The sequence below is a fragment of the Nematostella vectensis genome, chromosome 13, assembly GCF_932526225.1.
Source record: "Nematostella vectensis chromosome 13, jaNemVect1.1, whole genome shotgun sequence".
NCBI classification, from domain to species: domain Eukaryota; kingdom Metazoa; phylum Cnidaria; class Anthozoa; order Actiniaria; family Edwardsiidae; genus Nematostella; species Nematostella vectensis.
Genome location: NC_064046.1, coordinates 9,756,630 through 9,768,996, shown reverse-complemented (window position 1 = coordinate 9,768,996; position 12,367 = coordinate 9,756,630). Strand labels below are relative to the sequence as shown.

General features: G+C 36.6%; 1 protein-coding gene and 1 long non-coding RNA gene across 2 annotated transcripts; one reads left to right on the top strand and one right to left on the bottom strand.

Annotated features, from left to right (window-relative positions):
* Positions 1 to 1,538: 1,538 nt before the first annotated feature.
* LOC125559069 lies at positions 1,539 to 5,511 on the top strand. The gene is made up of 4 exons (XR_007306323.1): positions 1,539 to 1,606; positions 2,849 to 2,880; positions 4,123 to 4,154; positions 5,380 to 5,511. It is a non-coding gene; the product is annotated as an uncharacterized LOC125559069 (long non-coding RNA).
* Positions 5,512 to 7,824: 2,313 nt separating this feature from the next.
* On the bottom strand, positions 7,825 to 9,821 carry LOC125558940 (uncharacterized protein K02A2.6-like). The gene is made up of 3 exons (XM_048720460.1): positions 9,611 to 9,821; positions 8,372 to 9,109; positions 7,825 to 8,312 (listed from the first exon to the last, which is right to left on the bottom strand). The coding sequence occupies exons 1-3, from the start codon at positions 9,819 to 9,821 to the stop codon at positions 7,825 to 7,827; spliced, it is 1,437 nt and encodes a 478-aa protein (XP_048576417.1).
* Between the last annotated feature and the right edge of the window lie 2,546 nt (positions 9,822 to 12,367).

Sequence of the window (12,367 nt, the reverse complement as noted above, 5' to 3'; positions counted from 1 at the left end):
CCATTCCCTCGATTACCCCCTCACGACATCAGTTTTATACGAAAATTTGCTCATCGTTTCATAGCCAGTGGAAATTTAGTTCTAATTTGTCTTGAGGGGAATCAAACGTAAAGGGTTTGATTATTATGGAAGTCGGCTATAGATATTGACTTTGTAGCGTTGCCTATACACTAGGATAAATTGTAGTGGGACAACTTAAACTTCGTCACACGTTGTACAAAAAAAACTTCGAATGAATTATTAAAAGGTTGTTTTTAACCACGAAACAAACTTGATGACATTATTCTTCCGATTATAGAGAAACTGAGAGCAGCATTCATCCCATCGCCTGTAAGTGCGAACGTTAGATGGTAAAATTGAAATTTAGTGTTAAGATTTAAGTTGATGTCACAAATCGAAGCGAGGCTAGAAAATCAAAATGGGTTGAGATTATATTTGTTTTATTTCAAGGGGTTTGTTTTGAAGTGATTTTTGATCAAACTTAAAATGAGAATGTAGAAATTTAGTTACAGGAGTTTTGCCGATTTTTATTCTCCTTTTGCACAAAAGGGGATAATTAATATGTAGTAAAATGAAGAAAGTGCTTTGTAAAACGGTGATAGTTTTCTTGAAAAAGTCTCATTTTGTTAACATGAAGTACTTGAAGGTCTTCGGTCTTTAGCGATCTTACCAATAAGAAGTTTCTGTCATCCTAGCAATATCTAGCAAGAAAGCACGATTTCCATTGGCTGTTTTCAAGATTTCTTCACTTTCTTTGTTTTCCAGTATTCAATGGGAACAATAAAAAAAAGTGTTGCTAACTACGGCATTTTACACCTTATCCTTTTCTCAATTCAAACTCAGAAATTGCCTTGACGTCTTTTTGGGGTCAATCGAGTTTTCTTTACAATCTATTCCTTATAACATCTTTCTCCTTCATCAGGAAGAAGAGTAATTTGAAAATTGCTCAAGGTTTTGTTGTCAGTGAAAGAAAACATTCGAATTACGCAACCTAAACGCTTCGTATTTCAAATGATCTAAAGCTACGTATAAGTAGTTACCGGGAGCACTAAAGGCATTTGAGGTTGGTTTATTTAAAGAAAGCGAAGCCGCATAGCAAAAAGAGAAAAGAAAATGCATCAATTTTGGGTGAGAAGGGTCCTAGATGCAGAGATTTGTATTTTTCTTATTTCTTGCAATGCAAGATTGTCATAGACCGATGGCTTCAATTTCGAAAACTAAAACGAATTCTCAGCTGTAGGGAGTAATGGTCCCAAAATTGCAGGATATTCTTCATCCATTCCCTCGATTACCCCCTGACGACATCAGTTTTATACAAAAATTTGCTCATCGTTTCATAGCCAGTGGAAATTTAGTTCTAATTTGTCTTGAGGGGAACCAAACGTAAAGGGTTTGATTATTATGGAAGTCGGCTATAGATATTGACTTTGTAGCGTTGCCTAAACACTAGGATTAATTGTAGAGGGACCTAACTAACTTCGTCACACATTGTAAAGAAATTTTGAATGAATTATTAAGAGGTTTGTTTTAACCACGAAGCAAAGTCTTAAATGACATTATTCTTCCGATTATAGAGAAACTGAAAGCAGCATTCATCTCATCGCCGGTAAATGCGAACGTTAGATGGTAAAATTGAAATTTAGTGTAAAGATTTAAGTTGATGATCACAAATCGAAGCGAAGCTAGAAAATCAAAATGGGTTGAGATTATTTTTGTTTTACTTAAAGGGGTTTGTTTTGAATTGATTTTTGATCAAACTTAGAATTAGAATGTAGAAATTTAGTTACAGGAGTTTTGCCGATTTTTATTCTCCTTTTGCACAAAAGGGGATAATTAATATGTAGTAAAATGAAGAAAGTGCTTTGTAAAACGGTGATAGTTTTCTTGAAAAAGTCTCATTTTTTAACATGAAGTACTTGAAGGTCTTCGGTCTTTAGCGATCTTACCAATAAAAGTTTCTGTCATCCTAGCAATATCTAGCAAGAAAGCACCATTTCCATTGGCTGTTTTCAAGATTTCTTAACTTATTTGTTTTCCAGTATTCAATGAGAACAATAAAAAAAGTGTTGCTAACTACGGCATTTTACACCTTATCCTTTTCTCAATTCAAACTCAGAAATTGCCTTGACGTCTTTTTGGGGTCAATCGAGTTTTCTTTACAATCTATTCCTTATAACATCTTTCTCCTTCATCAGGAAGAAGAGTAATTTGAAAATTTGCTCAAGGTTTTGTTGTCAGTGAAAGAAAACATTCGAATTACGCAGCCTAAACGCTTCGTATTTCAAATGATCTAAAGCTACGAAAAAGTAGTTATCTGGAGCACTAAAGGCATTTGAGGTTGGTTTATTTAAAGAAAGCGAAGCCGCATAGCAAAAAGAGAAAAGAAAATGCATCAATTTTGGGTGAGAAGGGTCCTAGATGCAGAGATTTGTATTTTTCTTATTTCTTGCAATGCAAGATTGTCATAGACCGATGGCTTCAATTTTGAAAACTAAAGCGAATTCTCAGCTGTAGGGAGTAACGGTCCCAAAACTGCAGGATATTCTTCATCCATTCCCTCGATTACCCCCTCACGACATCAGTTTTATACGAAAATTTGCTCATCGTTTCATAGCCAGTGGAAATTTAGTTCTAATTTGTCTTGAGGGGAACCAAACGTAAAGGGTTTGATTATTATGGAAGTCGGCTATAGATATTGACTTTGTAGCGTTGCCTAAACACTAGGATTAATTGTAGAGGGACCTAACTAACTTCGTCACACATTGTAAAGAAATTTTGAATGAATTATTAAGAGGTTTGTTTTAACCACGAAGCAAAGTCTTAAATGACATTATTCTTCCGATTATAGAGAAACTGAAAGCAGCATTCATCTCATCGCCGGTAAGTGCGAACGTTAGATGGTAAAATTGAAATTTAGTGTAAAGATTTAAGTTGATGATCACAAATCGAAGCGAAGCTAGAAAATCAAAATGGGTTGAGATTATTTTTGTTTTACTTAAAGGGGTTTGTTTTGAATTGATTTTTGATCAAACTTAGAATGAGAATGTAGAAATTTAGTTACAGGAGTTTTGCCGATTTTTATTCTCCTTTTGCACAAAAGGGGATAATTAATATGTAGTAAAATGAAGAAAGTGCTTTGTAAAACGGTGATAGTTTTCTTGAAAAAGTCTCATTTTTTAACATGAAGTACTTGAAGGTCTTCGGTCTTTAGCGATCTTACCAATAAAAGTTTCTGTCATCCTAGCAATATCTAGCAAGAAAGCACCATTTCCATTGGCTGTTTTCAAGATTTCTTCACTTATTTGTTTTCCTGTATTCAATGAGAACAATAAAAAAAGTGTTGCTAACTACGGCATTTTACACCTTATCCTTTTCTCAATTCAAACTCAGAAATTGCCTTGACGTCTTTTTGGGGTCAATCGAGTTTTCTTTACAATCTATTCCTTATAACATCTTTCTCCTTCATCAGGAAGAAGAGTAATTTGAAAATTTGCTCAAGGTTTTGTTGTCAGTGAAAGAAAACATTCGAATTACGCAGCCTAAACGCTTCGTATTTCAAATGATCTAAAGCTACGAATAAGTAGTTATCGGGAGCACTAAAGGCATTTGAGGTTGGTTTATTTAAAGAAAGCGAAGCCGAATAGCAAAAAGAGAAAAGAAAATGCATCAATTTTGGGTGAGAAGGGTCCTAGATGCAGAGATTTGTATTTTTCTTATTTCTTGCAATGCAAGATTGTCATAGACCGATGGCTTCAATTTTGAAAACTAAAGCGAATTCTCAGCTGTAGGGAGTAACGGTCCCAAAACTGCAGGATATTCTTTATCCATTCCCTCGATTACCCCCTCACGACATCAGTTTTATACGAAAATTTGCTCATCGTTTCATAGCCAGTGGAAATTTAGTTCTAATTTGTCTTGAGGGGAATCAAACGTAAAGGGTTTGATTATTATGGAAGTCGGCTATAGATATTGACTTTGTAGCGTTGCCTATACACTAGGATAAATTGTAGTGGGACAACTTAAACTTCGTCACACGTTGTACAAAAAAAACTTCGAATGAATTATTAAAAGGTTGTTTTTAACCACGAAACAAACTTGATGACATTATTCTTCCGATTATAGAGAAACTGAGAGCAGCATTCATCCCATCGCCGGTAAGTGCGAACGTTAGATGGTAAAATTGAAATTTAGTGTAAAGATTTAAGTTGATGATCACAAATCGAAGCGAAGCTAGAAAATCAAAATGGTTTGAGATTATTTTTGTTTTACTTAAAGGGGTTTGTTTTGAATTGATTTTTTGATCAAACTTAAAATGAGAATGTAGAAATTTAGTTACAGGAGTTTTGCCGATTTTTATTCTCCTTTTGCACAAAAGGGGATAATTAATATTTAGTAAAATTAAGAAAGTGCTAAAATTTGTAAAACGGTGATAGTTTTCTTGAAAAAGTCACATTTTTTAACATGAAGTACTTGAAGGTCTTCGGTCTTTAGCGATCTTACCAATAAAAGTTTCTGTCATCCTAGCAATATCTAGCAAGAAAGCACAATTTCCATTTGCTGTTTTTAAGATTTCTTCACTTTTTTGTTTTCCAGTATTCAATGAGAACGTAAAAAAAAGTGGTGCTAACTACGGCATTTTACACCTTATCCTTTTCTCAATTCAAACTCAGAAATTGCCTTGACGTTTGTACGACTTTTTGGGGTCAATCGAGTTTTCTTTACAATCTATTCCTTATAACATCTTTCTCCTTCATCAGGAAGAAGAGTAATTTGAAAATTGCTCAAGGTTTTGTTGTCAGTGAAAGAAAACATTCGAATAACGCAGCCTAAACGCTTCGTATTTCAAATGATCTAAAGCTACGTATAAGTAGTTATCGGGAGCACTAAAGGCATTTGAGGTTGTTTTTTTTTTAAAGAAAGCGAAGCCGAATAGCAAAAAGAGAAAAGAAAATGCATCAGTTTTGGGTGGGAAGGGTCCAATGCAAGATTGTCATAGACCGATGGCTTTAATTTTGAAAACTAAAACGAATTCTCAGCGGTAGGGAGTAACGGTCCCAAAACTGCAGGATATTCTTCATCCATTCCCTCGATTACCCCCTCACGACATCAGTTTTATACGAACATTTGCTCATCGTTTCATAGCCAGTGGAAATTTAGTTCTAATTTGTCTTGAGGGGAACCAAACGTAAAGGGTTTGATTATTATGGAAGTCGGCTATAGATATTGACTTTGTAGCGTTGCCTATACACTAGAATAAATTGTAGAGGGACTACTTAAACTTCGTCACACGTTGTATAAAAAAAAACTTCGGATGAATTATTAAAAGGTTGTTTTTAACCACGAAACAAAGTCTTAATGACATTATTCTTCCGATTATAGAGAAACTGAGAGCAGCATTCATCCCATCGCCGGTAAGTGCGAACGTTAAATGGTAAAATTGAAATTTAGTGTTAAGATTTAAGTTGATGATCACAAATCGAAGCGAGGCTAGAAAATCAAAATGGGTTGAAGTTATTTTTGTTTTACTTTAAGGGGTTTGTTTTGAAGTGATTTTTTATCAAACTTAAAATGAGAAAATGTAGAAATTTTGTTCCAGGAGTTTTGCCGGCCTCTTTGCACAAAAGGGGATAGTTAATATGTAGTAAAATGAAGAAAGTGCTAAAATTTGTAAAACGGGGATAGTTGTCTTGAAAAAGTCACATTTTTTAACATGAAGTACTTGAAGGTCTTCGGTCATCTTTCTGTCATCCTAGCAATATCTAGCAAGAAAGCAAAATTTTCATTGGCTGTTTTGGGGAGGCTTTCACAAAATTTAGGATTGTGCTTGGATTAAATTTCAAGATTTCTTCACCTATTTGTTTTCCAGTATTCAATGAGAACAATAACAAAGATGTTTCTAACTACAGCATTTAACACCTTTCATTTTCTCAATTTTATAACCCAGAAATTACCTTTGACTTTTACACGACTTTATGGATTTTCTTTTCACTCCTCTCCTTAACTTCTTCCTCCTTCATTAGGAAGAAGAGTTGTAATGTTTAGTTATTCACGAGTCAGACAAACGACCGCCTGGTGAGCATAGCGTGACATATCATTCCATCTTTCCCTTTTAGAAAAAATATCATAACTAAATAACAACTGTAACGAAGTCTAATGGACTCAACAACAACTAATGCTCAGTGTTCAGAAATGTTCATGTTCTATTAAACATGTCTAGAATTCTTCAATGAGTCTTTGTGGTTTGTTAATTTGTCTCTGAGATCTAGGCACAACTGGATCTTTATCAACAACAGTACCTTTCTGAGGTGTATTTACCACCTGTTGTGTCTTGCTTTCTGGACTCATCCCAGCACTTGACTCATCATCAACAGTAACTGGAAGCTCTTCAAACTTATCCTTTGTGGGTAGTAGGTGGATACTATTTCTCACATAGATTCCACCATCCTCTGACTTAACTTTGTAATAGCGATCTGTCAGTTTCTTACAGATCGCTCAGCTTTCTTGCTCCAGCAATTCTTTTCACGCATTCTTACCGTCTCGTTTTTAACTAACGGTCTCATTGGTTTAGACTTAATATCATAGAACTGTTTCTGTTTGTGGCTTATAGTGTGAAGCACTTGGTAGCTTTGTTCTCAACTTGTGATTCATCAAAGTTCAACAGGAGACTTTCCACAAGCTAAGTGTGTTTCTGTAGGCGAACAATGCCAAATATGTATCCTGACTTTTTAAGTAAGTTTTCTACAATCGGAACTCCTTTCCCTGCTTGTCCATTTCCTTTAGGGTAGTATGGATCAGAAAAAGTATGTACAATTCCATATGACTTCACAAAAGCATCAAATTCATTACATGGAAGAGGTCAGCACCTACTTTCATCCATGGCTCATTGGGTACCTCATGTGGCTCAAGAGGTTATTTCTGTTGTTGGTGTCTGTATTTCTGACAAACTCCACACTTGCTTACCAGATTCTCTATATCTTTATTCATGTTTGGCCAGTAAAGAATTTTTCGAGCCCTTCGTCTGCATTTCTCAATGCCCATGTGGCCTTCGTGGACAATGCTTAACATGTCTTGTCTTAGAGCTGTGGGAATAACAATCCTTATTACCTTTAGTATCACACCATCAACTACAGTTAACTTACCACGGAAGTGATAGTATGGTTTGGGAAATGGCCCTTGTTCCCAACCACAGTTCAAATCCTTGATTACATCTTGTAGTTCTCTGTCTGCTGCAGTTGCATCGGCTTTCCATCTGTTCTCTGTCACTGGAAGAGAAGCTTTGATCATATTAACATGTATTTCAACCTCATTATCGATATCAATAGTGGTGTTAGTTTCTGTGAGGCAAGCTCTTGACAATGTATCAGCTACAATAAGGAACTTTCCTGGTAGGTATTTAAATTGAAGAACATATCTTTGAAGTCGTAACATGAGTCTCTGTATTCTGAGAGTGGTGTCGCTTAAATTCTTCTTAGATATGGCGATCAAGGGTTTGTGGTCGGTCTCAGCAATCACATTTGCTATGACTCCATAGATATATTCGTAAAATTTCTCATATACAAAGACCATGCCTAGTGTCTCTTTTTCTATCTGTGCATATCTTTTCTCTGCCTGTGTCTAGTCCTTGAAGCGTATGCAACCGGCTTCCATGTTCCTTCATACTCTTGCAATAGGACAGCTCCTAGACCATCCTTCGAAGCATCGGATGACACCTTCGTCTTTCTTAGTGGATCATGAAACTTCAACACTGGTTCAGTGGTCAGGAAGTCATTCAGCTGCTTCCACTCTGCCTCGTGTTCTGCTTCAACTGAAACTCATTTGCATCTTCTATAAGCTTCTAAGGGCTACCGTCTTGGCAGATAGATTTGGTACAAACTTGTCTAAGTAGTTTACCATTCCGAAGTATCTCTGTAGCTCGACTTTACATGTGGGTTGGGGCATGTCTTGTATAGCATTTACCTTGTCAGGATCAGGTTGGACTCTTTCTGTAGTGATCTTGTCACCCAGGAAAGTCAGTTCCTTGACTCTGAAACGACACTTATTTACATTGAGTTTCAACCCAACTCCCTGTGCCTTAGATAGGGTCTTACGCAATCGTTCATCATGCTCACTTACTGTGTTTCCCCATACTAATATATCATCATGAATTGATGTAACACCGTCCATGCCTTCAAACAACTGAGCAATAGTACGATGGAAAACTTCAGGAGGGCTGGAAATTCCAAATGGTACCCTTGAGAAGCAGTATCTGCCATTGGGTGTGTTAAATGTGCAGAGCTTAGAACTTTCTTCATCTAAGGGAATTTGCCAGAATCCTGATGACGCATCAAGTTTTGAAAAATATTTGGCTCCAGACATGTTTTTGTGATTTCACTTCTTGTTGGAATGCGATAGTGCTCGCTGATGTTGCACTGATTTAGATCTTTTGGATCCAAGCAAAGCCTTAGGTCTCCATTTGGCTTTTCTACAATAACAAGGGAATTTACCCACTCGGTTGGTTCTTCTATCTTCTTTACAATTCCCAGCTTGGTCAACCGATTGAGCTCCTTATCTAGCCTTTCGCTCAGACTCACAGGAAATGTTCTTGCAGGATGTATAACAGGGTTAGCATCATCCTTGAGCTTAATCTTGTAACTGGAAGACACCCTATACCTTCCTTCAAATACATCAGCAAATTCATTCATTATTTCATCTTTGAATGTGTGATCGTTGTTGTCACTATAGTTGTTATCTCCCATGGTACGGTCCTTGATAACAGTATTAACCATTGTTATTAGTTTAAACTTTTCACATGTCTCTAATCCTAAGATTGCTTGACATTCTTGAAGTACTATGACAAAAAACACTTCATCTTTTTCTCTTTTTTTCTCTCCAGTGTATGACCTTATTGTCATCTTAGTTTGCCTCATTTGAGGCTTGTTTACTAGCTTTTTGTACTCACTAAGGGGTAAGACATTTACTTGGGCACCCGTATCCAATTTGAATTTGATCTTTGTGCCTTCTACTTGTGCCTGTATCAGCCAATCATTCTTTTTGGTTTCATGTGTTTTCTGTATTACATTAGAAAGAAGATCTCTGTCCTTTTCTGTTTCCTTTTGTGTGTAAACAGTTTCTGCGGCACATAACTTGAAAGTGATTCTTCTTGTGACAGTTGTGACAAGTTTTGTTGTATACAAAGCATTTCCCTGGTTCGTGGACTTTTCCACACCTCTGACATGAATTCTTATGTTTGGCCCCTCCCTGTTTTCTTTTGGATTTACTCTTATGCTTATTTAGCGCATGTACCTCAACCACTCCTTTTTTATTCTCTAGGCTTTTCATTTGAATTTTGGCAATTTCAGAGGCTTGAGAAATCTGTCAAGGTCATTTTCTCTCAGAAGCCTTTCTTTTGCTTTCTTATCGGAAATGCCAATCACAATTTGATCTCTTATAAGGGAATTCTTAAGTATTCCAAAGTTGCACGACGGACTTTTCGTCTTGAGGTCTGTGACAAACTGTCCAAAGCTTTCACTTTCTTTCTACATTTGTGAACGGAAAACATATCTTTCGTACGTTTCGTTCTTCTCAGGTGTGCAATATTCTTCTAATTTCTGAATAACAACATCATATTTACCTTTCTCTTCCTCTGAGAAGGTTAGGGTATTAAAAATTTCAATTACCTCTGGCCCGGCGACCGTCAAAAGCAGTGCGATTATATGCTCGTCTGATTTCTTGTGAGCTTCTATGGCTTCAATATACAGATCGAATCGTTGTTTAAACTTCTTCCACGCCTCGTCGACATTCCCAGTCAGATTTAGAGGATGTGGGGGCGGTATGATATTCATTTTGACTTCTGGTACCATGTAATGTTTAGTTTTTTACGAGTCAGACAAACGACCGCATGGTGAACACCGCCATGATGAATTTATTACACACACAGAACCCGAATGTGAATCGCGTGACATATCATTACAAGAGCTATTTTAAAATTTGCTTAAAGTCTTATTGTCAGTGAAAGTGAATTTGGTGAAACTTCGTTATTGTATCTGATAGCTTCTAGGACTTTTTGGGATCTAACATGTTGAAATTGGTAATGATGTTTATAGCTAAGGCGGCGCTTCAGTTTTATGGGAATTGTTTGGGACTCACTTAGAGGTCGTGGTAAAGTATTCACAGTAGAGCATACATCAGCTGGTACATTAACAACGACACCATAAATAGACAGCTGTCCTCCTCTAGGCGATTCACGTATTTGCATAAATGGTGAAATGAGTCTTTTTTCTAGTAAGGTAAGATTAAGGATATCAGGTTTATAAGGAAATTCCATTTTATTTGCTTTTGAAAATGGAGGGACTTTTCCACAACGTAGGTGTGAGTCACATGTGAAGCAAATCAAATTATGAGATATCTATAATATTCCCAGAAATAAGAGACAACATGGCCGCCACGCATGCGTAATAGTGCACATACAATGTCAAAATGGCTGCCATTTACTATAAGGAAATGTGGGGAGACATCACAATTTATCAAATTTTCTCGTTTCAGAGATTTTGGGCTCACGATGCAGGACTCGAAAAAAAAAACCTTTCCATTCTAGTAATACACTTTCCGTTCAAACGATGCCAGGAAAAGCCCTATAATTGTTTCTTGGACATTGCACTTTTGTTCGCTTAAGAGCATTCAATCCTCCATACATTTTCTGTAATTTCATTGAAATTGGGCATAAAAGTAGTCGTTTAAAAGGTAGAACTGTTCGCCGCATCACAGGTGCAGGACTCGAAATTGGCAAATCTACTATCCTTCCATCAAATTGGCAAATAAAATAGGCAGTAGCGCCTTCCAATCTTGTTCCCGAAGAAATAAAATTTGATGTAGTTATGCCTAGTTCGGGAACCATTATTGTCGTCTTTAAGATACAGACTGAAGCAAGGAAAACGGTGCGCTCAGCAAGAACAGCTTCTCTCCGTTCGTCCGTCCTCCATTTTGTTTTTAAACGGCCCCACGGCTTTCTGGGATTGACACAGGGGAACCATAAAGCCTTTCTAAAATACATTTTATTTAACTTTGCGCATATAATGTTTTCCAACCTCAGCAAGACTGCCGCAGTTCCATTATCATTGGACGTATCAAAACAGAGATGCCCCTTGCACGTCATCATTGGAACATACCGTAATACGGGGGATTCGTTCTCTTACATCATGGTCTCTTGTTGGAATGTAGCGCTTTTCCCTTTCGTAATAGCAACTGTGTTTCGTAGCAACGAGATAGTACCATAGCCCTTAACACGACTTTTGGGATCTTTGAAAATTTTCTTTTCACTCCTTTCCCTAACATCTTTCTTCTTCATTAGGAAGAAGAGCTATTTGAAAATTGGCTTAAAATTTCGTTGTCAGTAAAAGTTTGATATTTGTCTTGAGGGAAACCAAAAAAACGTGAATGGTTGGTAATACGGATTTTGGGGAAACTTCGCAAGAGTTTATTGTCCCTATTTTGTAATCATCGTAGCGCAACGTCACCAGCGTGATTATTGAGGTTCTCATTCTCCTAAAATGCCAATGGAATTAAAGTCGAACTTTCGCAAACACACAAAGCTAGTTCTACCTATGAAGACATTCCGAATCGCAGCCAAAAGCTTAGTTTTTTTTAGAAGCGACAAATTGCAAAAGCATGTTCTAGCAGAATTCAACAAGGACCTCCCTACTTCTTTTTTTTTTGGGGGGGATATTTTTTATCATTTTCTTTGTGTTTCTCTCATTTCTTGTAATGCAAGATTTTACGATGGCTTAAGTTTTGAGTACTAAACGAATTCTTAGCGGTAGAAAGTACGGACCCAAAACTGCACTATATTCTTCTTTCCTTCATTCGTTTAACTGTCTAGTGATTACGTGGACGGTTAAAGTTAATTCACCTTTCTCAGTTTGCTATACTAGAAAAGAAGTTTGCGGCTTATTTTTGTTTGTTTCAGAGTATAAAGTCTAGGTTATTTTTAGAAAGCTCTTTTGAAATTTATCGCCAAGTTTTGACCCTAATAGCCGTAGCCTTCTTTTGTCAGTCTAAAGCGTGCAACAAGCAAACAGGGTGATGGTTTTATTTTGACTTAAAAAGGAATATTCGTGGAGCAGGCTATGAAATAGAAGTTCCTTGCATTTACACACAGTTTCAACAGAGATGACAAGTATCGTGTCCCACGATATACCACCAAAAGATTTGTCTTGAAAAACGTGTTATTACCAAATGTGATGACAAATATGTTATCAACACCGGTATCAGTGACGGTATCAAATTGATAATTATTTCACCTAGCATCACTCTATATCACAGGATATTTGTTAGGAGAAGATAATGAGCAAACTCTTATATTTTACAACAGCAAATTGGGGACGCATAAATA

What these genes read in the sequence shown, in the direction of transcription:
- LOC125558940 (XM_048720460.1), bottom strand. Translation starts at nt 9,821, where the DNA reads ATGAATATCATACCGCCCCCACATCCTCTAAATCTGACTGGGAATGTC. An exon ending in CTTCTCAGAGGAAGAGAAAG is followed by an intron (nt 9,110 to 9,610) that starts GTAAATATGATG and finishes TATGTGCCGCAG; the next exon opens with AAACTGTTTACACACAAAAG. An exon ending in CTATCGCATTCCAACAAGAA is followed by an intron (nt 8,313 to 8,371) that starts GTGAAATCACAA and finishes ATGCGTCATCAG; the next exon opens with GATTCTGGCAAATTCCCTTA.